The sequence below is a fragment of the Ylistrum balloti genome, unplaced genomic scaffold, assembly GCF_031769215.1.
Source record: "Ylistrum balloti isolate Yb309-2 unplaced genomic scaffold, AGI_CSIRO_Ybal_v1 Utg370386, whole genome shotgun sequence".
NCBI lineage: Eukaryota > Metazoa > Mollusca > Bivalvia > Pectinida > Pectinidae > Ylistrum > Ylistrum balloti.
Window position 1 is genome coordinate 1,640,914 of NW_026782268.1, and position 27,273 is coordinate 1,668,186.

Consider the following 27,273-nt stretch of genomic DNA (forward strand, 5'->3'; position numbering starts at 1 on the left):
ATGGGTTGCCTTTTCGCAAAATTAGGCTTTTTACGACCAAGACGTCATGCAGAATTACAGGAAGAGACTCCTCCAAAGTATTCATGGTAATATATTCTTTTAATTTATGTACTTTACTGGTTGCTGAGTGTAAACAAACCGGTTTGCTATTTAGATCCAGCAACGTTAGCCGGTCTGCATCCATTGATTATCAATGACTATTGGATAAAGGTATTTGAACGGAACAACCAGTTGGTCATGAATATAAAACTCATATTTAATTAGATACATGACTATATTTTATGCTTTATTAATTAATTTAAGTAATAAAAAACGGGGTTGGACTACATTTTAGATGTACATGTTCTGCAGGCATATACAGAGTACTGTTTAGGTCTTTGGTAACGTGTACATCAAGAACGTGGAATTTTGAGGTTTTGTTGGTTAACTTGGCCAGTACTATATCAAGTGGTGTACTACAGTGAGTGATTGATAATGCAATTATTTTGATGAGGTTTTGTGTGCATGTGTATAATGAATGTTGTGACTTCATAATATTGGCTAGCATTGTATGAATTTGGCACATTGCAAATTGCCTTATTATGCACCGTACTCATCCTGGATACTCCAGAGGCTATTGAATTGAATGTTCCATGCGGGACACATTGTGGACAAGGTGAAAAGACCAGTTTGATCCTTTAATGTACATCAAACAAAACTGGAGGTTGCACAATTTGGTAATAACTTTGAAGTTAGGTGTCACTCATTTGTGATCTTCGAAATGAGCATATCAGCATGTGCTTGGTCAGCAATTTTATCCTGGAAGCTGTCAAATTACTTCGCTTGTACCTTCAGCTGTGACATGACATGTACCAGGGGTGCAGAGAGTGAAAGTGAATGTAACCCTTAAAGTATTGAGGATGGCACCATATTGTGACCCATAAGTCATATTCTAGAGTTGGGTTATAGATTAATGTATGCAACATCCTCAACATAATTGGAAATATTTCAAGGAATAATACTAAAATAGTTATCATCAATGCAATCTACGTATCCTAACTGCGTGATATATATATACACTGTACCAGTGTATATGTGTGTTACAATTAAATTGTGCATGCACTACCTCAGCATTGTACCAGTAATATCTGATATATGGCTTTCACTAGGTCTGTGGCAGATATGAGACTCACTTGCCTCATTGATTGATAAGATGACCTTCTATAAAATTTGCAGATTATTAATTCAATTTAGTTGTTCTATAGGCATGTATCTCAAAAGTTTGCTGAGCTTTGTAAACAGAATGAGAAAACTGTTTTGAGCTGATCATGAGTGATAAGTATATAAAAGGTTCTCATTAATTTGTAATTATCATATCTAGAGAAACTTATTATGGTCAGTATATAACCTTAATTTGTGTAAATAAAGCAAACTATTTAGATTCTCACATTCTTTACAAAACAGTATACATACTTACTATTTTCCTGTAGTTATCTCCCTTACAATGTGCTGTTGCTGTAGTAAATTTTGTGGCAATGATATGCCTGTGGTTTAGTAAGTATAGTTTGATTTGTTCAACACAAAATTGCAAGTGATGCACATGCTGTGACATCATATTGTACTTATCATTATCAGGTACCCAAGTGTTCATTTCATTTTGAATTCGTAACTGCTTTGCGGTATCATTGTTATCTATGAAGATTTTCGAGCTTGATATTTTCAGATGAGTGCTAGTGTGTTTTGAGAAAATTCTGCTTTACTATACGAACCCCAAGGCCAAGAAGATATGTATATTGTTATGTTTGATTCCTGACATCCCTGCAGTCTCATTATCATTTGTAAAACTTGTCAAGATTTTTTTTTTGGTTTGTACCATTATGTTTTGAAGGAACATGTTTTTACTTGTTCAGGCCTACAATAAATCCTAGCTATCTGAAATTTTGTACATAAAAAATCTTTATTAAGCACTTCCTGCTCTATATACTGCCATGTTAAAGTCTCAGGTTTGATGGCTGGCTTGTTAACTGACACCAGTATGGTATTTTTTACACACTAAAGGAATACTGTATCACATTCTGATTGTGACCTTAGCTAATTATATAGCTTTACTTTTATCACTAGTCCTCAACATTTGGGTCACAGGTTCGAGTCCTACATTGGTCAGTCACCAGGTATTGGCTGCAGCTAGGTCAGTAATTTTTTTCTGCGGGAACTCCTGCTTGCCTCCACTGCCCACACCTGGCACATCCTTAAATGTCCCTGACTGTTAAAAGGATGTAAATCAACAATAAACAAAATAGACTCAACTTAAAAATGAATCTTATACAATACACCGAAACCCATATCAGCCTCGGGGGTGGGGGATATGAGGGAGGGAGAGGGGGTGGGGGTGGGGGCTTATAGTCTTAGTAAATATCTTGTCACCAAAACTTGTCATTGTTGAGGACCAACAAGCAAAAATATGATTAAAGATCTGTCAAAAAACTCACATACAGATCAAATAACATAATGGCTCTCTACACTCAGATCATGTGACTCTTTCAGTTATTGTAGAATTTTGAATGTTTATAAAGAAAAGTTTTGGGCAACAATAAATTATGTTTCACTGTGTGTATGTATAGTTCCTTACATGCTTTGCTCTGAGACGTGTCACCACTCTTAAGTATATGAATGCAGAACTATACATCTGACTTATCTGAAGACAATCAGAGACAACCTCATCTTGGCACCTGTCTCTATAGCAAGGACACAATCACCAATTGTTTAATCAAGTTTGGTGTCTGTGTATTGATTCCAATCATTTTGCTTAATAAAAAAATTGTCAAGATCTTTATAATAAGGAGAATCTGAATTGTCAGAATTGATAGTTGTTCTCAAAGCTGCCCACCCTCCACCAACCAGAAATGCATTTGTCAAGGGAGGTAACTCTAATCGGTCTCTGACTTTAATCCATTTACTTTTGCTATTAAACATATGATTTTTTTTTTTATTTAACCAAATAAATATATGGATTTGGAACAAGTTATACAACTGAGGAAGCCTTCTCCTATCAATACTACAAATGAAAAAATGTGATTTGCAGACATGCAGACAAAATTGTCTATCTTAATTTACCTCCTGAAAGAGTTATTTTTATTTCCAACCTCTCACCATCAAATGGTCCATGTTGAAGAATTTCTATTGTTTCAAAAGATAAAATTGTGTCTTAAATGTTAACTTGGTCATTTTCTTGAAGAAAATTCAAATACCATTTTGTTTCATAATTTGGATAAAATACCAGTGAGTGGAAAAGGACTTGTAGAATTTAATCTTAACTGAAATATATCCTTTAACAACAATTTTTCAAGGGTTTGTTTACAATATCAGGATTTTCATGAAAGATGTTGATAACACAGTGACAGATTGACATATCAATTGGAGTAATGCAGGCTGATGAATATAATGAGGACACTTTATCATCTGTACATTTCTGTCTGGTGGTTTTGTTGTTTTGTACATTTTATGGAAACATGCCATTACTGACCAAGAATTACATAATAAGTGTTGTCACTGAAGTAGAAAATGCTTACTCTTTTGGAGCAGCTGGTCTTACTCTCTTTGTACTGTTTCAAGAGTCTCTGTGTAAAATAAACTTTTGGTCATATTTTAGCCCATGTTTCTTAGAATTTGTGTCTGAATTACGTTTCTGTTGTCGTTATCAGTAGGATATTTGTGTTTTCGATTCACATGCACAGACAGATGGGGTTCAGTGATGTGTGTCATTTTACTGTAGCGTGGAAGACATCGTTAAGGAAAGGCAAACCTTTCTTTGGTATGTTGTTGAAAGCTGGAGATTTCTTACAGGTTTCCTGCCTCATTAACTATGGATGACACTGCAGGTGGAAAACTTTATTTTATTACCCTGTTGTGGAGGATGTGAAGAAAACAGAACAGATTTTTTTTTTCTATTTTTGTCGTGGTCTCATTGTACATTGTACACATTACAAAGAGTTAGTGGCAAGACTTATTCTATTGCACTTGTTAAATCTACACCATTGTAGCCTTTTATAAATAACTTGTTGACACTATAAAAACTATAAATGGCAGAATTTCTGTGTGGATGTCTTTTGATAAACTGTCATTTATTTGACAACAAACTGGGGTTAAAAACTAGGCATATTGTAGGTGATAAATCAGTATATAGGTTCTAAATTTTGTGGCATTAGTTCAAAGGAAATAAACACTTAAAATTGTTATTGTCATTTACTGAAAATGTACAGTTACATCAAATGTTACTTAAAGTGGATACTGAATACTGTTACATCAAATGTTACTCAAAGTGGATACTGAATACTGTTTCATCAAATGTTACTTAAAGTGGGTACTAGGTACAGTTACATCAAATGTAACTTAAAATGGATACTGATACAGTTACATCAAATGTTACTTAAAGTGGGTACTGATACAGTTACATCAAATGTTACTTTAAGTGGGAACTGGATACAGTTAAATCAAATGTTACTTAAAGTGGTTACTTGATACAGTTAGTAAGTCATTGATTTTGCCCATCCTTGCAAATTATAACATTTGTGCAAGTAACAATTTAATTACGACACAATGCTCCAAAGTGTACCTCACCTAGATTATATGATGAAAACAGACACACTTTACTTTTTAAAGAGGCCCAATGAAATTTATTTCGTGTGATAGTTACATATACAATTGTAATTTCAGATAATTTAAAGAAATATATGATGTCCAGCAAGCAGCACGTACCATATCCAGTATTCGATGAATTTATTTATTATTAATTTAGGCTACAATAAGCCCAGTGAATCAGCACAGTACTTCATATTCAAAGCCAGAGGATGGGCTTATTACAGGACAATGGAAAAACTTAGATTATGATTTTACTGAAAAGTAAATAAATATGGATGGGGACATTATCTAGGGATGGGGCTATACGTAGATACATTAAAAATGTATTTATCAACATTCATATGTGTAACCTTCATTTACCTCCTGCTAGAGAGATGTGGTTATCAGCTTGTACTTCTTCTGTCCATAGATAAAAAAAATCATCTGAATACAGTACATGTATATGCATTCCCAAAGTTTTCAATGATTTTTTATTTTTCATTTTTTTTTTTTTAATATTTTGTGTGAAATGCAAGTAAATGTACCACATAAAATTGTGCCTCAGAGTGATTTTGTATTCTCTCTCTTTTTAAGGGAATTAAGTCCCTTTATGCGAAAAAAAGATATACATTTCCTGACTATGTATATGATTAGTTTTTCAAAGTTTCAAGTCCAGAGGATGGTCCCAATTTAAGGCCTTGTCTCTTCCTGTTTATGCCTGGAAATAAAGAATCTACTCTGCACCTAAGGCTAGCTGCATATTAATTGATACTTAATTACAGATAAGGTAAAAATAACTTACTTAATATAGGTACAATGAGGAACGGATATGTTTGACTTAAAAAGAGATGCATATATCTTCTTAAAATGAAGTATTTGCACTAGTGAAAGAATAAGCAATACCATAAGGCAATGTGCCCGTCGTATGGTTTTATATTTTGATTCCAGTTTAGAAAGTATGACCCTTCTCTGTAAAAATATGAACACATTTTTGTCTCTGTCTCATTTTCCTTCAGATTTCCTGATAATAAACTTTTAAACTGTATAGAGTTGTGGTCTTTGGAGTGGTCTTACATTTTCATCCCTTTTTAAGAGAGTTAATATGCCCCTTTATTTGAAAAATGAGACAAAACTTGTCTGGCTATGTATTCGTCCAGTTTTCATAGTTTTTTGTTGTTTTTTTTCCTTCAATTTTCACCTGAATTACAAATCAATATTGAGTTGAGTTAACTCATTTTAAGTGAGTGATAAATACCATATGTATCCACTTATTCTTCCGTGACATGGTTGGTTGGTTTCAGGTTTTCATTTCTTAGACTTGTTTTGACGAGGCATTGTCCTGCCGACGAATGTCGGTGTTCTGGCGACGTGTGTATGAAGTGCCATTACCATATATGGCATTATGCTGCTAAAATAAGTTTGCATTTATACCCCCTGCTGAGTGAATGTAACTTCAAAATTGTTACTGGGGAAACATATTGGAGGCTTTCTATTGGTCAGGGTTGATGTTTAGTGTTAACTGTATCTTTACTGAATCTATGTTAGAATAAAACACATACTTACTGACTTTCTCACCAATTTCATTTCCATCATTTTTAGCTTATCTTTGTACTGACATTGTAATGGTAGAAAGTCTGATGACTATTTAGGCCCAAGGGCTTCTTGGTACTTCTGATCTTAAGGAATATTCTGGCTTAAATGAGCCACCTAATGGATGGACGTTAACCTATATAGTAAGAACAAGGGAAATTCAAGGTCATATATAAATTGTTTGGGGTTACACAAACTGAAACTAAACCAGGTAATGAATTAACTTGTACATTTAGCATCTGTGAAGGGAGGGGGTAGTAACTATCCTCAGGATGATAAGTCTTGTTCGGAAAAAGGTTATATTTCATCAGGGCAAGTAGTAACACATGGCTTATCTCAGGTGTGTCAGAGATAAATGCAATACATGATATGTTTTTGGAACAGCATGGCATATCAGCATGCAGAATTGCAAACCCAGGGCTCAAATCACTGGACTTTACACTGTGATGTGTGCGAATCTCTTGAAAATCAGATAACTTGTCAGTAATGGATTCATATGCCCTAAGATGTATCTCAGTCCTGATTTCTCTCTGTTGTATTATTGATAAGTTCAGGCGCAGTTCAGACTGCGATGTTGACTATTTTAACATCTCAGACACCATTATGATCTATGTGATACAATGGTCTCTCTGGACATTTTGATGGCTGAAGGCAATCGATTTGTATCAGAACTACGTCATTACTTTATAATGCCACAGAGAGGTAAATCATAGTTGGTGATATTTTTTAGCAAACTTTACCTTGTCTTGCGATGAAAAATTCTCTCCTATAGATTTAATGCGCACTTTTTAATTTATACCAGGATATGTCAATTAAATTTGAAAAATAAACAAAGAGACTGAATTCGGATCATTTCATTATCAGCTACCGTTAACATGATAAACTTAGAATTCATGCAGCTATAGAGGATAGATTTATATAAACTAAAGTACATCCCATTTTGTAATCAAAATTTTGTTTTTCAGTTATATTTTTTTTTCATTGTGACAATGACTACAAGTTTGGAGTACAAAATAATTCATGATGTATTTTGTGTTGTAATTGACAGTAGCTGTAATTGAAGTTCTGTATTTCAAGAAATATCATAGTGCTGTTAAATTACTGTACATGTACAAATGTAATTTGAGGTATCTGATTAATGAGAGACCCTTGGCTGGTTGATTTATTGAGAATCTGACAATATTGTACCAACAGTCTCTCTGACAAGTTAAGTACATGTAATTATAACCTCAAGTACATTTACTTGTATGTGTTCAATTTTGTAGCAGATAGTTTCACCTAAAGATTAAACTGCTTTGTATATTGTATAGAGACATCTAAAGATAGTACCACTTTGTATATAGAGACATCTAAAGATAGTACCACTTTGTATATAGAGACATCTAAAGATAGTACCACTTTGTACCACTTTGTATATAGAGACATCTAAAGATATAAACATACTTTGTATATAGAGACATCTAAAGATAGTATATACCACTTTGTATATAGAGACATCTAAAGATAGTACCACTTTGTATATAGAGACATCTAAAGATAGTACCACTTTGTATATAGAGACATCTAAAGATAGTACCACTTTGTATATAGAGACATCTAAAGATAGTACCACTTTGTATATAGAGACATCTAAAGATAAAACTACTTTGTATATAGAGACATCTAAAGATAGTACCACTTTGTATATAGAGACATCTAAAGATAAAACCACTTTGTATATAGAGACATCTAAAGATAGTAACACTTTGTATATAGAGACATCTAAAGATAGTACCACTTTGTATATAGAGACATCTAAAGATACTTTGTATATAGAGACATCTAAAGATAAAACTACTTTGTATTTAGAAGACATCTAAAGATAGTACCACTTTGTATATAGAGACATCTAAAGATAAACTTTGTACTACTTTGTATATAGAGACATCTAACGTACCACTTTGTATATACCACTTTGTATATAGAGACATCTAAAGATAAAACCACTTTGTAAATAGAGACATCTAAAGATAGTAACACTTTGTATATAGAGACATCTAAAGATAGTACCACTTTGTATACCAGCTGTAATTATCTTAGAATAGATTACTGTAATTGTAATTACTTAAAATAACATTACTTTGTATATAAAATAGAGAGTAATTATCTTAAAATAACATTACTGTAGCTGTAATTATCTTACTGTAACTGTAATTATAAAAGCATAACAGTAATTATCTTAAAATAACATTACTGTAACTGTATTATTGAATAGCATTGTAAAATAACATTACTGTAACAGTAATTATCTTAAAATAACACCACTTTGTATATAGAAGACATCTGTAACTGTAATTATCTTAAAATAACATTACTGTAACTGTAATTACTTTAAAATACAGTAATTATCTTAAAATAACACTACTATAACTGTAATTATCTTAAAATAGCATTACTGTAACTGTAATTATATAGAATAGCATTACTGTAACTGTAATTATCTTAGAATAGCACTACTGTTGTATATAGCATTACTGTAACAGTAATTATCTTAAAATAGCATTACTGTAACTGTAATTAGAATAGCATTACTGTAACTGTAATTATATTAAAATAACATTACTGTAACTGTAATTATCTTAGAATAGCATTACTGTAACTGTAATTATCTTAGAATAGCATTACTGTAGCTGTAATTATCTTAGAATAGCATTACTGTAACAGTAATTATCTTAATAATACTGTAATTATCTTAAAATAACATTACTGTAACTGTAATTATCTTAAAATACATTACTGTAACTGTAATTATCTTAGAATAGCATTACTGTAACTGTAATTATCTTAAAATAACATTACTGTAACTGTAATTATCTTAAAATAACATTACTGTAACAGTAATTATCTTAAAATAACACTACTATAACTGTAATTATCTTAAAATAGCATTACTGTAACTGTAATTATAGAATAGCATTACTGTAACTGTAATTATCTAGAATAGCACTACTGTAACAGTAATTATCTTAAAATAGCATTACTGTAACAGTAATTATCTTAAAGTAGCATTACTGTAACTGTAATTATCTTAGTAATTATAACTGTAATTAATTAAAATAACATTACTGTAACTGTAATTATCTTAGAATAGCATTACTGTAACTGTAATTATCTTAGAATAGCATTACTGTAACAGTAATTATCTTAGAATAGCATTACTGTAACAGTAATTATCTTAAAATAACATTACTGTAACTGTAATTATCTTAGAATAGCATTACTGTAACTGTAATTATCTTAAAATAACATTACTGTAACAGTAATTATCTTAAAATAACATTACTGTAACTGTAATTATCTTAGAATAGCATTACTGTAACTGTAATTATCTTAAAATAACATTACTGTAACTGTAATTATCTTAGAATAACACTACTATAACTGTAATTATCTTAAAATAGCATTACTGTAACTGTAATTATCTTAAAATAGCATTACTGTAACTGTAATTATCTTAAAATAGCATTACTGTAACTGTAATTATAGAATAGCATTACTGTAACTGTAATTATCTTAGAATAGCATTACTGTAACAGTAATTATCTTGAATAGCATTACTGTAACAGTAATTATCTTAAAATAACATTACTGTAACTGTAATTATTAAAATAACATTACTGTAACAGTAATTATCTTAAAATAGCACTACTGTAACAGTAATTATCTTAGAATAGCATTACTGTAACTGTAATTATCTTAAAATAACATTACTGTAACAGTAATTATCTTAAAATAGCACTACTGTAACTGTAATTATCTTAGAATAACATTACTGTAACTGTAATTATCTTAAAATAACATTACTGTAACTGTAATTATCTTAGAATAACATTACTGTAACAGTAATTACTTAAAATAACATTACTGTAACTGTAATTATCTTAAAATAACATTACTGTAACAGTAATTATCTTAAAATAACATTACTGTAACTGTAATTATCTTAGAATAGCATTACTGTAACTGTAATTATCTTAAAATAGCATTACTGTAACAGTAATTATCTTAAAGTAGCATTACTGTAACTGTAATTATCTTGAGATAGTATCTCCACTTGTATAAAAAAATTCTGTGCATTTAATAATGTTTTCAGAAATATATGTATGAAAATAAGTGTTCATTCATGTAGATTTCAAGCTGAATGCTCATTGCTTTTATGCTGTAAAAGTCTTTCTTCGAGTTGGATTCCAAACAAAACTAGATCAATACATTATACACACACCTGAATCACATGCTTGAATGTCTCGATACCTCTGCTACCTATTTATTTATTGATGTCTCGCCTGTAACGATGGTGGCTGTTAAAGTATAGTTGTTGGTATATGTGACACCATGTTTCGTCTGTGCCTGTGGGAAATTTTTATAGAGTGCTTTCATAATTGCTGTTGATTATGAATTATTAAAACTGGATTTAAATGGATGTTTACTTCTCTAGGCAGTGGTTGTGAAATCGCTATGTTGATACTTAGTGAAAAATAGCACAGCCTGACAATTGTGATGGGTGTTCTCAACCAGTTTGTGTTGGGTTGAAATGATGTAAATATATCCTCCATAAGAATCATACATTTATCTGACATCCAGAAATTAAATCTGTGTTTATCTCTGCGCCTTGGATGACAGAAACTAATTATCTTCTGATGCATTTTACCTGATAGCACCTCTCTTGAAAAGAAGCCATTATAATTTCCAGGCCACATTGACCACAAGAAACACGTTCAGTGTTATTGATTCTCAGTGAAAATGGATATTTTACATACCAGGGTGATATTGAAAGGTCACACAGAGAGTAAATTACATTCCCAATCAATCAAGTTGGTGAATCAATGACTGATACCAGTGTTTTTTTTATCACCAAACCCTTTTGCCTTTAATATATATATCTTTTATATGGTCTAGCTATTAGTGTAGATGGTGGCCATAGAGGCATTACGCCATCTTAATATCATCATCTCTACATTAACAACAGCTACAGGCTAGTGTGCTTTCAAGTTATACATGGAATAATGTGTTTACCTGAGTTTTAATTCCTGAAGTGGCTGATTTTAATATGAGGACGGAGATAATGTTTCGAAAAAGATGGACTGCAGACATGCAGGTCTAGGATTTAGGACCTGTTCCTAGTTTTATGGATTTTAGTACAGACCAGGCCAGTTGATGTTGATGTAGTGTTTTGGTTACCATAAGAATGATTGTAGTGTATAGACTACATGTACAAGTACTTTCTCTTAAACTCTATCACCTTATTATCATAAATTTTCTTTCAAAAACTACAAATTTCTTAAGATTATCAGATAAATTTTGACCTGTATACCGGAATTCAGTGTTCTTATGAAAAATCACTCCAAAATGACGTTATTATTGAATGTTTTAAATTTATCAATATTATCAGGTGTTTTGAGATATTGTAGTACTGCCAAAACAATTGTTGACATGATTGAATAAACATTGTAAATCTTTTCTATTTAGGATTGTTCAATCTTTACCTGTTATGTTCAACATTCAATCTCTTCTCCAGTAATGTTATATAATTGAGTCTGATTGTTTACCACTTATTGAAATACATGTATAGTCATTTAAAAATCATATTTCAAGCACCACTTATGACCTGTTATGACTAAACTACGACATTTAGTTTCACGCTTGGAAGAACTAGATGAAAAAGAAGATATTTTCTGTTTGTGTCACTTGAGTTTTTCTTTATTTGTACTGTGATATTATAATACTGTAAGCAAATATTTTTGGTTTCGCATGAACAAGTAATGTTCATTGCTGTATGAATCAGTTGTAGATACCTTTCTCCAATAAGGAATGAACTTGCCCATTATAGTGTAGGCCTAATTTGTATCCAGATTGGAGTATACAGCTCTACTCTAGATTATGTATATGATGTTGGATATTTCTGACCAATCAAAGCAACTAGCTGTGATTGGTTGAGAATGCTGGACAATTAACTTCATACAGTATTGGAAATGACCAGGGAATTGTTACAACAAGTTTCCTATCGGAAAGAGATGGGATTTCAGAACACTTTACCAGGAACAAAAAAAAATATAAACTCCGGTGGATGGGAGAAGGTTATTTCCTTGGATTGTTAACGATTTGTTTACAATCATTTAAGCATGATTAGTGGATGACAACGAATTCCTCCCACATTTCTCAAGATCTGGACTGTTTTATGGAAATGTTGTGTTTTAAGACCATAATTCCCTGTTATAGTGGTGGTAAACATTCAGGGTAAGCTATCTTTTATACGCCTCTATAGATAATATTTCATGATTAATATTCCCTTTTATTGATCCTGAATAGTTATTAGATATCTACAAATGAAAAGTGCTTTCCTCTTTAGATATATATCACGATCTCTCATTAATCTTTTACAAATATATACATATACTGGAGATTAGATCATGAATTTTGGTTTAAACATGAAAAAATTTATGCATGAAAATAAACATGCTATCCTCATTCAAAAATATTTTGAGTCTCAAAGTGATGTTATAATGGCAGTGTCAACGCAGTTCAACAAAAATTAAGAACTGTACAGTTTTGTTTGAAACAGTCCCTCGCATGTTCTTAGCCAATGAAAATGCCCCTTTCAACCGTTGATGACGTTACAGAAGCTCCGCACACTTTCCAGTCAAGTTTTGATAGATTTGGGTCCGGATGTAATTTGAAATATTTAAAAAGGCTTAAGATGTTTATTTGCATGGACTATCTGTCTAAATTATTGCAAATATTAATTCTACATGTACCTACCTAAAATTTGTCTTGGTTCTTAGCCAATGAAAATGCCCCTTTCAACCATTAATGACATTATAGAAGCTCTGCCCACTTTCCAGCCAAGTTGTTGATAGTTTTGGGTCGGGATATAATTCGAAATATTTGAAAGGCTTAGAATGTTTCATTACGTGGACAATATGTCTAAATTATTGCTAATATTAATTCCACATATATCTGCCTTGTCTGTCTCTAAACGTTATTTAGTTATTTATTTACCAAAGTAAATCAATAAAGTAATTTGCATTTCGGAGAGTCATCAACAAGAGATCATCCAAAGTTGTCAGTAAATTTCTGCCAAGTGTGGTTTGGGATTTTTGTATCATTCTCTATAGAATTATTCAGTAACGGAAGGAGACAATGTGACATGATATGATTTTATTATGTTGTGATATTGTTCACGAAAGTTATTCCCTGGATTGAGAATATTTTGACATTTTCGTCAAACTCGCCTAATAGTGGAGAAAAGTGAAACGCAGTATGTCACAAAGATTATCGTTATCATACTATCCACTCATATTTTGAGGACACATTTTAGCATGTCGTTATGATAACGAAATTTCCCCAATGTTGTTGTAGATCATCTGCTTTGGCAGAAAAGATGGCAGCCATCTTTGGGCTAGCCAGCATCAGAGTTCATGAGTAGATATTGGGGATTTGATAAAAAAAAAAAAATTCTAATTGAAAAATGTGTTGCATAACCATTATTTTAGAATGAATTTTAAAGGCTTTAGATGTTACAGATATTGTACACGAAGTGAAAGTATATTGATAAGGACTATAAATGATATTAAGATTATGTTACTAATATTAAGTTTGAATACGCTGACAGAGTAAGTCAACATGAAGATGTCAGTGTTGTACTAAAGGTAGTCGCTGGAAATCACTTGAATCAATGACAAGTTAAACTATATTTGTATATATTAAGCCATATGCTTTTCATAACAACATACATGTATTGTTGTTGGCTTTGGATACCTAAATCTTTTGTGGCTATTTAATAATCATTAAGTCAATTTATCTAGTATATATATATATATACAAACACAATATACCTCGAAATATAAGTGGTATAGGGAAATTTTCGGTTCTTGTATATCCAAAGTTGTCAGTGTTAAGGTGAATTAAATTTGACTTTCACCTTACACCTGCTTTATCAGCAAATCACACACCCAAACGTAATCTTTGAAATTTCAGAATTTTGTACAAAAGGGGGATACATCCTTACAAAGAGGTAGGGGACAGGAATTTTAAGGCTTTTAATCTTGAATAATTTAATGCTACGTAAGATTATTAACGACCATGTAAACAAGTAAACTGGACGTTATCAGTGTATTTTTTCCTTCTTCGTCTTCACCTTCCCAATTCCTCTCAAAATTTTTTCATCTTTCTCCTCTCATAAGAAACAAAACTGTCTGATATACCGTCAAATGGTCATTCTCTCTAATACATATAATTTGAAGACAACATTTTTCCTGAAGTATTTTGTATGTCCTGGTCAAACTTTTTACCAAGAGTTCCATCTCACTTAAGTCAAATGAGACACTAGATAAGTCAAAATTTTCCGACGGTTCTGACAGCTTTTAAATATTGAAGTTCTACGGACTTTGCCATTTGTGGTCTTCATAGCAAAACTGCAATAATCATAATACTTTATGACTGATCAGAAATATTCAATTAATGATGAAAAATATTTAAATTGTCTATAAATATGTTTGCAGGGAACGGCGTGAAAAGGTGAATGTACAGGATTACACGCTTGATGGGCACAAGGACGCAACGCTTGGTAGAACTCCAGGACAGGTCAACGGAAATATGTTCATAATACAGAATTGTGAAGTAGGTATCTTTTCTTTCAGAAACGTGTTGATGAACTGATTTTATTAATGAGCCTATAGTGGTATATGATTGTGTATTTGGGAATCATTTCAAAATAATTGTGATGATTTTTTCAACTGTTATTGAAAAGGAAAAGATTAGATAAAGATGAAGAAATATTAAGAAGATGATGAATGTTAAATGCCTAGTTTATCTGTAAGATTCCTCTGTGGAGACTGTTCACATGTACTCACATGCTAAGGATCGCTCTGTGGCTTTTTAAAAAAGAACGGACATGATAGCATCATTCGAGGGGTAAGGGATAATGTTAGGCCATACAATTTTTCTTAAAGGCATTTGACTGATTTCAAAATTACCCTAACCTAAACCAAATCTATGTAGGCCCCTAATCCTTCACGTCCACTTCTGGACATGTTTCCGATTGCCAGAGTTAGGATAAGGTATTATCAGGACCCAGAGTCATCTTCTTAAACTAGCATAATCCAACACACACAGTGACAGACGGTTCCAACCCTTTGAGGAGGATGCAGGTCGCCATCTCATGTCATCAGAGCACTTGAGGTTTGTCAGTGAGTTGATGCTCGGAATTGGGAGGAGTCACTGAGACAGAAGAACTATTAACCAACAATCAACCAACCTGTAAAATTATTAATTAAATCAAATTAATTGATAAGATGATTAAAGATAAATCATTCACTTAAAAAAATTAATGATTTTTTAATTTTTTTTTCAGAATTGTAATATCTACATATATGACAATTCATCAACAGTAACAATAGATGATTGTGTAAATTGTAATATTTTCATGGGACCCATCTCAGAAAGGTAAGTTCCTCCTTTCCCATTACTAAATGGGCCTTTTAACATAAAACTTTTGATTAAACGCAGAAAGTATTAGATAAATTCACTGATATGTAAAATGTAATATTGACAAAATTGATAAACTTTATATAATGTTTCTATGGGTCAAAGATTCCCTTTACTTTTTAAATCTATATCAATCATAAATAATCGTCATTGATAACTTAACTTTTTCAGTGACCATATTACTTTTTAAAATTTTACCAGTTAGAGCCAGTGTTTTCTTAACTGCATTGATATTTACCTATTTTCCTGTTTGGAGGAAAACAAAGTGGTGACTGAATATAAGTTGATTTTTCATGTGGTTTTTTTTTTTTTTTATTTTGCATGAAAAAAACAGTTCTGTAATAGATTCTTTGGCAGAAATCATGTAAAACAGTCTATATGTAATGACAGAAATCATGTAAAACAGTCTATATGTAATGACAGAAATCATGTAAAACAGTTTATATGTAATGACAGAAATCATGTAAAACAGTCTATATGTAATGACAGAAATCATGTAAAACAGTCTATATGTAATGACAGAAATCATGTAAAACAGTCTCTATGTAATGACAGAAATCATGTAAAACAGTCGATATGTAATGACAGAAATCCTGTAAAACAGTCTATATGTAATGACAGAAATCATGTAAAACAGTCTATATGTAATGACAGAAATCATGTAAAACAGTCTATATGTAATGACAGAAATCATGTAAAACAGTCTCTATGTAACAGCAGAAATCATGTAAAACAGTCTATATGTAACGACAGAAATCATGTAAAACAGTCTATATGTAACGACAGAAATCATGTAAAACAGTCTTTATGTAATGGCAGAAATCATGTAAAACAGTCTATATGTAATGACAGAAATCATGTAAAACAGTCTCTATGTAATGGCAGAAATCATGTAAAACAGTCTATATGTAATGGCAGAAATCATGTAAAACAGTCTATATGTAATGGCAGAAATCATGTAAAACAGTCTATATGTAATGGCAGAAATCATGTAAAACAGTCTATATGTAATGGCAGAAATCATGTAAAACAGTCTATATGTAATGGCAGAAATCATGTAAAACAGTCTCTATGTAATGGCAGAAATCATGTAAAACAGTCGATATGTAATGACAGAAATCATGTAAAACAGTCTATATGTAATGGCAGAAATCATGTAAAACAGTCTATATATAATGGCAGAAATCATGTAAAACAGTCTATATATAATGGCAGAAATCATGTAAAACAGTCTATATGTAATGGCAGAAATCACGTAAAACAGTCTATATGTAATGGCAGAAATGTTGTAAAACAGTCTATAGGTAATGACAGAAATCATGTAAAACAGTCTATATGTAATGACAGAAATCATGTAAAACAGTCGATGTAATGGTAGAAATCACGTAAAACAGTCTATATGTAATGGCAGAAATCATGTAAAACAGTCTATATGTAATGGCAGAAATCATGTAAAACAGTCTATAGGTAATGACAGAAATCATGTAAAACAGTCTATATGTAATGGCAGAAATGTTGTAAAACAGTCTATATGTAATGGCAGAAATCATGTAAAACAGTCTATATGTAATGGCAGAAATCATGTAAAACAGTCTATATGTAATGACAGAAATCATGTAAAATAGTCTCTATGAAATGGCTTCACCTTCTTTTCAAAAATAACATGAAACCAATGAATGCTCTGATATATATTTCAGGAACTATTTTGAACACTGGACTTGTGTATTTCATGTTTGAAATGTCTTTTTTTGTTTTTTCCTTTAAAAACGTGATGAAAAGAATATTTTGTCCATAATTTTCTCTGCTTTGTGCTCATGAAAAATACATGCAGTCATTCAGTCATACTCATAACATGTATGTGATATGAAATGAGAAGCCTCCCTATTTATTTGTATAGACATGGATCCAGACTGTTTAATCTTTTATTGTACATAACATTACATGGAACTAGATTTCTGTAGCAAGCAGCCAAGCTTTACAGTTTGGTTATGTGTGGGTTTTTTTTCTGTTAAAAGCGACAGATACCTTTTCAGTTATGCAACCTGTTTTAATGGCATTTGATCACATAGGAAAATTGGATAATTATTGATTTATCAAGGTAATGTTATCTGCTCAGTAGTGCAGTACGATGTGTACACACGATCAAGCTTTATACCTGATTTCATTCCTGTTTATTAAATGTGTAATAAATTATTCTTAAATAAATGATGATGTCACTGTAGAGTGCAGATATTTCCAAAGGTTTGCAATATTTTCACATTTTTGCTACTCACTTACAGTGTCAATTAAAGTGTATGGCATGGAAAGTATATACCTACACAGCAAATTAAGTAGTTTAAATTTTTGATGTGAAACTGCTTAAATATTTTAATATTGAAGAACTAACCAGGAATGGACAGTTCTCTGATTGATAGTTCCTTTATTGATAGTTCCCTGATTGATAGTTCCCTGATTGATAGTTCTCTGATTGATAGTTCCCTGATTTACAGTTCTCTGATTGATAGTTCCCTGATTTACAGTTCCTTTATTGATAGTTCCCTGTTGACAGTTCCTTAATTGATAGTTCCCTGTTGACAGTTCCTTAATTGATAGTTCCCTGTTTACAGTCCCTAAATTGATAGTTCCTGATTGACAGTTCCTTTATTGATAGTTCCCTGATTGCCAGTCCCTAAATTGATAGTTCCCTGTTTACAGTTCCCTGATTAATAGTTCCTTGATTGACAGTTCCTTTAATTATTAGTTCCCTGATTGACAGTTCTCTGATTGATAGTTCCCAGATTGACAGTTCCTTAAATGATAGTTCCCTGTTTATAGTCCCTAAATTGATAGTTCCCTGTTTACAGTTCCTTGATTAATAGTTCCCTGATTGACAGTTCTCTGATTGATAGTTCCCAGATTGATAGTTCCCTGATTGACAGTTCCCTGATTGACAGTTCCCTTAACTATTAGTTCCCTGATTGACAGTTCTCTGATTGATAGTTCCCAGATTGACAGTTCCTTAAATGATAGTTCTCTGAATGACAATTCTCTGATTGATAGTTCCTTGATCAATAGTTCCTTAATTGATAGTTCCCTGTTGACAGTTCCTCAATTGATAGTTCCTTGATTGACAGTTCCCTACAATTTTCGGATTATTTCCTTCTCGAATTCAAATTAGCATTATTTAATGTACATGTTGATAAACAATGTACATGCATCATTGAATTTAATGGAGGACATAATTTTGTTGGAAACCTTTTAATTTTTTGTTTGTGTGTTTTTTTTTCTATCATTTTATCATAAAATACATTTTCATTTTCAGTGTATTTATAAGAGATTGTAAGAACTTGAAGATAGCACTTGCTTGTCAGCAATTCCGTACACGCGACTGTAGTAAGATAGAGGCATTCCTGTTCTGTACAACACAACCTGTCATTGAAGACTCCTCGGGCATGAAGTTTGCTTGTTTTACATACTCCTACCCAGAATTAGAGGGTAGGTATTGATGATAAGCTTGTTTTTACCTAGAACTAGAGGGTAGGTATTGATAATCAACTAACACTGAGCTAAAAGAGAGATATTGATGTGTAGTAGAATCAAGTTTAGGTTGTTCCACGTACTGGTATATCTTGACACAAATGTTAGTTTTAATCAACCTCTTTCACCAGGGTTAAGATATCCACATCCATTAAACAGACCCATGTTTATTTATTTTCCTTACATTGAGAAATAAAAAATCAGTTAATCATTAGTTGTTTTGAAACCTTTTTATTGCCACATTAACAATATCCCATGAAATATGTGTTAAAATATATTGTCATGGTAACACTAGCATGCATGCCAGCTTTCCATATTTGAGATAGAGTTATTCCACCCCTAGCAACCACAGTACCATCCTGTGAAGTATGTGAGATAGAGTTATTCCACCCCTAGCAACCACAGGGTCAGTCTGTGAAGTATGTGAGATAGAGTTATGTCACCCCTAGCAACCACAGTACCACCCTGTGAAGTATGTGAGATAGAGTTATTCCACCCCTAGCAACCACAGGATTATCCTGTGAAGTATGTGAGATAGAGTTATCCCACCCCTAGCAACCACAGTACCGCCCTGTGAAGTATGTTAGAGTTATCCCACCCCTAGCAACCACAGTACCGCCTTGTGAAGTATGTTAGAGTTATCCCACCCCTAGCAACCACAGTACAGCCCTGTGAAGTATGTTAGAGTTATCCCACCCCTAGCAACCACAATACCACCCTATGAAGTATGTGAGATAGAGTTTGTCTTTATCCAGAACCATATGTTTACAGAAATCGGGAATTGTGAAAAAGAATGAAATTAAAAGGAATATGTAATTGCCCTTACAGGACAATTTAAATCAGCAGGGATGAGTCAGTTCAACAACAACTGGAGTAAAATCCACGATTTTTCTAGTGATCCAAGTGAGACTCACTTCAGTTTTATTCCAGAGGTGAGTAGAAGATAATCACTGTTAAAAATAAATCTCTGATTGAGTGATACCGGACACAAATGGCACTGTTTACAAACACGTGACTACGATAAATTCATTTCTGTGTCATAAATGTTGAGAGCTTTTGTACGAAAGTAGATTTGATAGATAAAAATCCGAACGAGTTTGGTCAAGAATATTATTATTCATTATATATCATTTCAGGGTACTAAAGTTGAAGATTTAGTGCCCATTTCTCTTGCCGAGCAGTTTTCCACCATGGAAATAGACCTCTCTTTAGAAAAGAGTGTTATTCCCATTACTCTTGGTTTGCGCCGCAAAGGTTCAGATGAGGTAAGTATCTATCGGCTATTTACAAAGTGGAAAGGTAAACTCTGTTTATACTGGAATAGTTTTTCCTAATTCATGCCCTCATTTAAAGATTTACAAAGACTTTGAGGTTTTTTTTTTATTTCTTTATATCATACAACAGGATAGAAAGTATGTAAATCTTAAAAGTAAGATATCACACTTTGGAAAGGAGAGTTTCAACATGTTGTTTGATAGGTTACAGGTTTTACGTGTCCGTGACTCTTCCCATCATTAGGCATTGTCTGACCAATGGATGTTAGCATTTCGCTCAAACTGATAGAAGGCATTGCTCAGCCATACCTCAAATATCACACTATTAAGATTAGCGAATTGCTTATTCTCATATGAAAATTTAGAATAGAGGGTATGATATTTGAATCTTGTCTTGTATATCAGGTGCGGGAAACTAATATTTTGTTTGGTCTATCAGGTGTGGGGAAATAATATCTTAATCTTGTCTGGTGCAACTGTCTCTAAGAAATAGTATCTTAATCACATCATTTAAGAACCTTGTTTGGGTTGTCAGCAGGCTCTGGGAAATATTATCAGAGTATTGTCAGGTCTATCAGGTTCTTGAAAATAATATCTTAATTTTTTCTGGTCAATCAATCTCTGGGAAATAATATCTTAATCTTGTCTGGTCAATGAGCTTCTAGGAAATGATATCTTAATCTTTCTTGGCTATCAGGCTTGGGGAAATATTATCTTAATCTTGTCTGGTCTTTCAGGTTTTGGAAAATAATATCTAATATTGTCAGGTCTATCAGATGTTTGGAAGTGATGTCTTAATCTTGTCTGGCCAACCAGGTTCTTAGAAATAATAACTTAATCTTGTCTGGTCTCTCAGGTTATGGAAAATAATATCTTAATCTTGTCTGGTCTCTCAGGTTATGGAAAATAATATCTTAATCTTGTCTGGTCTCTCAGGTTATGGAAAATAATATCTTAATCTTGTCTGGTCTTTCAGGTTTTGGAAAATAATATCTTAATCTTGTCTGGTCTCTCAGGTTTTGGAAAATAATATCTTAGTCTTGTCTGGTCTTTCAGGTTTTGGAAAATAATATCTTAATCTTTCTGGTCTCTCAGGTTTTGGAAAATAATATCTTAGTCTTGTCTGGTCTTTCAGGTTTTGGAAAATGATATCTTAATCTTTCTGGTCTATCAGGTTTTGGAAAATAATATCTTAATCTTGTCTGGTCTTTCAGGTTTTGGAAAATGATATCTTAATCTTGTCTGGTCTCTCAGGTTTTGGAAAATGATATCTTAATCTTTCTGGTCTATCAGGTTTTGGAAAATAATATCTTAATCTTGTCTGGTCTCTCAGGTTTTGGAAAATAATATCTTAATCTTGTCTGGTCTCTCAGGTTTTGGAAAATAATATCTTAATCTTGTCTGGTCTTTCAGGTTTTGGAAAATAATATCTTAATCTTGTCTGGTCTCTCAGGTTTTGGAAAATAATATCTTAGTCTTGTCTGGTCTTTCAGGTTTTGGAAAATGATATCTTAATCTTTCTGGTCTATCAGGTTTTGGAAAATAATATCTTAATCTTGTCTGGTCTCTCAGGTTTTGGAAAATAATATCTTAGTCTTGTCTGGTCTTTCAGGTTTTGGAAAATAATATCTTAATCTTTCTGGTCTATCAGGTTTTGGAAAATAATATCTTAATCTTGTCTGGTCTCTCAGGTTTTGGAAAATAATATCTTAATCTTGTCTGGTCTCTCAGGTTTTGGAAAATGATATCTTAATCTTGTCTGGTCTAGGAGGCTTTGGGAAATATTTCAATCTTTTTTTAGGTACAGTGTAAATCAGGTTCTTGGAAATTACATCTTAACATTGGCTCAACCATCAGAGTATGGGACTGAAATCCTGTATATAAAGCTAACTAAATAAGGAGTCTCTAATTTTGTTTGGAATCAGACTGAGTTGAACTGTATGAGTCTCAAATTCTTGTGATTTTTGTTCAACATTTCAACATTTGAGAGCAATAAATATTGGATTGATATTATATTTGGGTGTTAAAATGATATAAAAAAACTGTACTACACTTTATCAACATGTTCTAAAAGATATCCTTGCATTATTTAAGATATCATAAGTTAAAAAAATATTAAATTGGTAGAAGACAATTGAAAAGTAGCTTATTTAGTAGACAGCAAACAAAATCCAGAATGAGATATGTATCTTAAAAGAAAGATGACCTCCAAAGAATGTTCTTGTCTTGTTGGGTTAAATTTTTTATGATAAGCATATCGTCCTGTAACAGTATCTATATGCATTGATGTGATTCTCACAAAACTTGATTCTTGTACGTGTAAACTTTTATTTCCATATAAAATTACGTTTGAATTTATGATTTCTGTTAAAAGAAGTTTCTGTATTTTCTTCTCAGTCCTGTTTATTGGTATTCTTCAATGATGGCAGTGCCGTAGATAGAACGATGAAATACATACGTACCATGAGGCAAAGACAGGTATTATTATATATAATTTTTACAGTCTTAATGGCCCAGCAATACATAAAATGTCATTAGAGCCATCAGTTAGTGAAACCTACAGCGATCCAACAATAACAGGTAATTCTAAGTCCTGAATAGATAGATATCAGACCAGATTTCTCAAAAAAAATCATTCAACATTTTTTAACATAGAGAATAAAGATCAGGAAAACTTCAGATTGATGTATGGAGCAATACGACAATATGGTCATGTAGCCACTTTCAGTAAACAGACAGCGAAGACTGTATTGGAACATTTCCTTCAGGTTGGTAATGTACGTAGAAGGGAGTCACATACCCAAGCACATCTATGACCAAGTGTTACTGTACGTTGTAACCATCTTGTGTATTTTTTGGTCTATAATCTGTTTGCCATCTCATCGCACACTACTTTTGACCTTAGTGTACTTAGGAGTATAGTACTAGCAAAAAAAAATTGAACGATTCCTTAACATCTCATATACTATTTACATACATCAGTGCTGGAATGCTCTTGTTGAGGATAGTGACTGTGTAGTTATCGAAATGTCACACTGAAAGCTTCTTCTGGTTGTTTTGTAAGAACTTCTATTTTACTATACACATGAAGACTGATAGAATCAAATAATTGTAGACATTATACCCTGTAAATATTATGGAGTTGATGTTGAGGAGACATTTTAATGAGCAGAAATTAATTATTAAGGTCAATTGATGGTACAAAGACACATAAGAAAGAAATATTTCTTACTGGATATATATATATATAAACTGATATTTTCATATCTCAGAGAGACTTAAAAATTTGAATAATTTCTTCAAAGTGACAAAAAGTTGTACAAAGTAACAAGTAAAGGAACCAGTGATACAAGTTGTTGAAATTAGATAAATTGTCTGCAATATGATTTATCATAGTATTATGCATGGACAGAAACTCTTATGTAATTTTTACTGAGTGTTTATATTGGTAAAATCTTTGTTTTAGCCCACCTGTGTGTTAGTACAGACCAAAGAGTTGGCTATGCAGCCACAAGATGCACAGCGTGTGTTTGGCACAGATGCCTACCAGTCCCTCGTACAACAGGGTTAGTGTCATACTTGTACTCTCATTTAAACAACTATATTACATAAGTGTTATGCACAGTCCAATACACACCTGTATTACACAAGTGTTATGTACAGTCCAATGCACACCTGTATTACATAAGTGTTATGTTCAGTCCAATACACACCTGTATTACATAAGTGTTATATACACTCAAATACACACCTGTGCTTTATAAGTATTATGTACAGTCCAATACACACCTGTATTACATATGTATTACATAGGTGTTATGTACAGTCCAATACACACCTGTATTACATAAGTGTTATGTGCAGTCCAATACACACCTGTATTACACAGGTGTTATGTACAGTCCAATAAACACCTGTATTACATAAGTGTTATGTACAGTCCAATACACACCTGTATAACATAAGTATTATGCACAGTCCAATACATACCTGTATTACATAAGTGTTATGTACAGTCCAATACACACCTGTATTACATATGTATTACATAGGTGTTATGTACAGTCCAATACACACCTGTATTACATAAGTATTATGTACAGTCCAATACACACCTGTATTACATAAGTGTTATGTACAGTCCAATACACACCTGTATTACATAAGTGTTATGTACAGTCCAATACACACCTGTATTACATAGATGTTATGCACAGTCCAATACATACCTGTATTGCATAAGTGTTATGTACAGTCCAATACACACCTGTATTACATAGGTGTTATGTACAGTCCAATACACACCTGTATTACATAAGTGTTATGTACAGTCCAATACACACCTGTATTACATATGTATTACATAGGCGTTATGTACAGTCCAATACACACCTGTATTACATAAGTCTTATGTACAGTCCAATACACACCTGTATTACATATGTATTACATAGGTGTTATGTACAGTCCAATACAAACCTGTATTACATAAGTGTTATGTACAGTCCAATACACACCTGTATTACATAAGTGTTATGTACAGTCCAATACACACCTGTATTACATAAGTGTTATGTACAGTCCAATACACACCTGTATTACATAGATGTTATGCACAGTCCAATACATACCTGTATTACATAAGTGTTATGTACAGTCCAATAAACACCTGTATTACATAAGTGTTATGTGCAGTCCAATACACACCTGTATTACATAGGTGTTATGTACAGTCCAATACACACCTGTATTACATAAGTGTTATGTACAGTCCAATACACACCTGTATTACATAAGTGTTATGTACAGTCCAATACACACATGTATTACATAAGTGTTATGTGCAGTCCAATTCACACCTGTATTACATAGGTGTTATGTACAGTCCAATACACACCTGTATTACATAAGTGTTATGTACAGTCCAATACACACATGTATTACATAAGTGTTATGTGCAGTCCAATTCACACCTGTATTACATAGGTGTTATGCACAGTCCAATACACACCTGTATTACACAAGTGTTATGTCCAGTCCAATACATACCTGTATTACATAAGTATTATATACAGTCCGAAACACACCTGTGTTATGTACAGTCCAATAGACACCTGTATTACATAAGTGTTATGGGCAGTCCAATACACACTTGTATTACATAAGTGTTGTGTACAATCCAGTACACACCTGTATTACATAACTTGACTTTATTTTACTGACCATAGACCGTAGAACTGTTACATATGTTCTGAGTAAATGTACTAATTTGATATATGGAGATTGCTATGTTTATCTTTTGGATTCTTGCAGGCATTTCAGAAATAATTCTTTAGATAGTATATTGCAGACTGCTCTGATTTTTTGGTAATAGATGATGGGCATGATAAACTTGAATCATGTATTCTTTTGTCTAAAAAACGTAATTGTTTTCAAAGACTGGACATTTTCCACTTGTATTATTGAAATATTAAAGATGGTTTGAAAAACGTGTCAGCTGATTTGTAGTGTAGGGATTACCCCCATACCCCTTTCCTACCTCCACATACACACACTTAAAACTTTTTTCCAGGAAACATTTTGCAAGACACAATAGTTTGGGCTGTTTTGTCTGTCTTTATTTCTTGAGTTCTTAAAAAAAAACCCAAAATTTCTGCCACATTTTTTTTTTTTAAGTAATCTAATCACACTTTTGGTGAATTTTGTATTGTTTTATTTGATTGGCTGAAACATAACTTGATTGACTGCTTTTGTTTGTTATAGGTCATGTGATTGGTCTGGAGTACAATGGTGATGACTGTATAAACCTATGTCAGATAGAACTTGTAGAGTTTATGAAGGGTACCACAGGACTGGTTTTTATCAGCCAGTCCAAGGCACTGGCGGACAAACAAATTGAAGATTTCTACAACTTTGCAGAAATGCAACTGACAATGTGATGAACTTTAAAGCATTCTGCATAGAAATTGATGAATGTTTCAACTGGAATTGTACGGAGAAGATTGTATAAGGATATTGAATGCTTTATGCTATTTAGATTTTTCATATTACTGAGCAGTTGAAAAGGAAACATGTTTGTTTTTCATTAGTTCCTAGAAAAGGAATAATGTTCTTTTTCAATCTAGATGGAAAGAGATGTTGTTGGACAAATTTGTAGAATTGGAATATCATCCAGTTATGTTTAATCTACCAGAGGGTAGATATCTGGTTTGATGGGATTAGTGCAGTAGATATGACTTATGTGGAAGATTGATTTGATTGGATGAGTGAGACCTGCTACATCAAGAAGGACCCTAGTTGTAGTAGGTAGTTCACTCTGGTTTGATACAAATTAAGGTACAAGACTTAAAGCCTGCTTGTTGCATTTGCATGTAGTTCCATCTGATATCAACTCATGTTGTGCTTGACAAGGTACCTAACTTCCAACTTCTACCTTTTTTGATGATATGAGTAGGGTGGCTCTGATTTCTTGAGTAATGTAGGCCTTATTTGTTAGTTTACCTAACTAGACACCGCTTTGATTGGTGACAAAATTTTACAGGACTCAGCTTAAAATAGCTAAATGTGTAACAAGGTTCCAGAGCAAATGTTGTGGTAATATACACAAGTTTTGTACATTGCGCATGCATTTTATTAAAGTGTACATATTTCCTAACTGGAATGTATGTTATAGATTACCAAATTTTTCAATTATTTAATGTAAAAGTGACCACTGAATTCTTTAGTGTAAGAATGACCACTGAATTCTTTATTATGAGAGTGACCACAGAATTCT

General features: G+C 32.4%; 1 protein-coding gene across 1 annotated transcript; it reads left to right on the forward strand.

Annotated features, from left to right (window-relative positions):
• On the forward strand, positions 1 to 26,547 carry LOC132554206 (protein XRP2-like). Its single transcript, XM_060218513.1, has 9 exons — positions 1 to 86; positions 14,724 to 14,841; positions 15,575 to 15,666; positions 19,010 to 19,182; positions 20,053 to 20,156; positions 20,361 to 20,489; positions 22,896 to 22,976; positions 23,965 to 24,064; positions 26,262 to 26,547. The coding sequence occupies exons 1-9, from the start codon at positions 1 to 3 to the stop codon at positions 26,435 to 26,437; spliced, it is 1,059 nt and encodes a 352-aa protein (XP_060074496.1). The 3' UTR covers positions 26,438 to 26,547.
• The last annotated feature ends 726 nt before the right edge of the window (positions 26,548 to 27,273 follow it).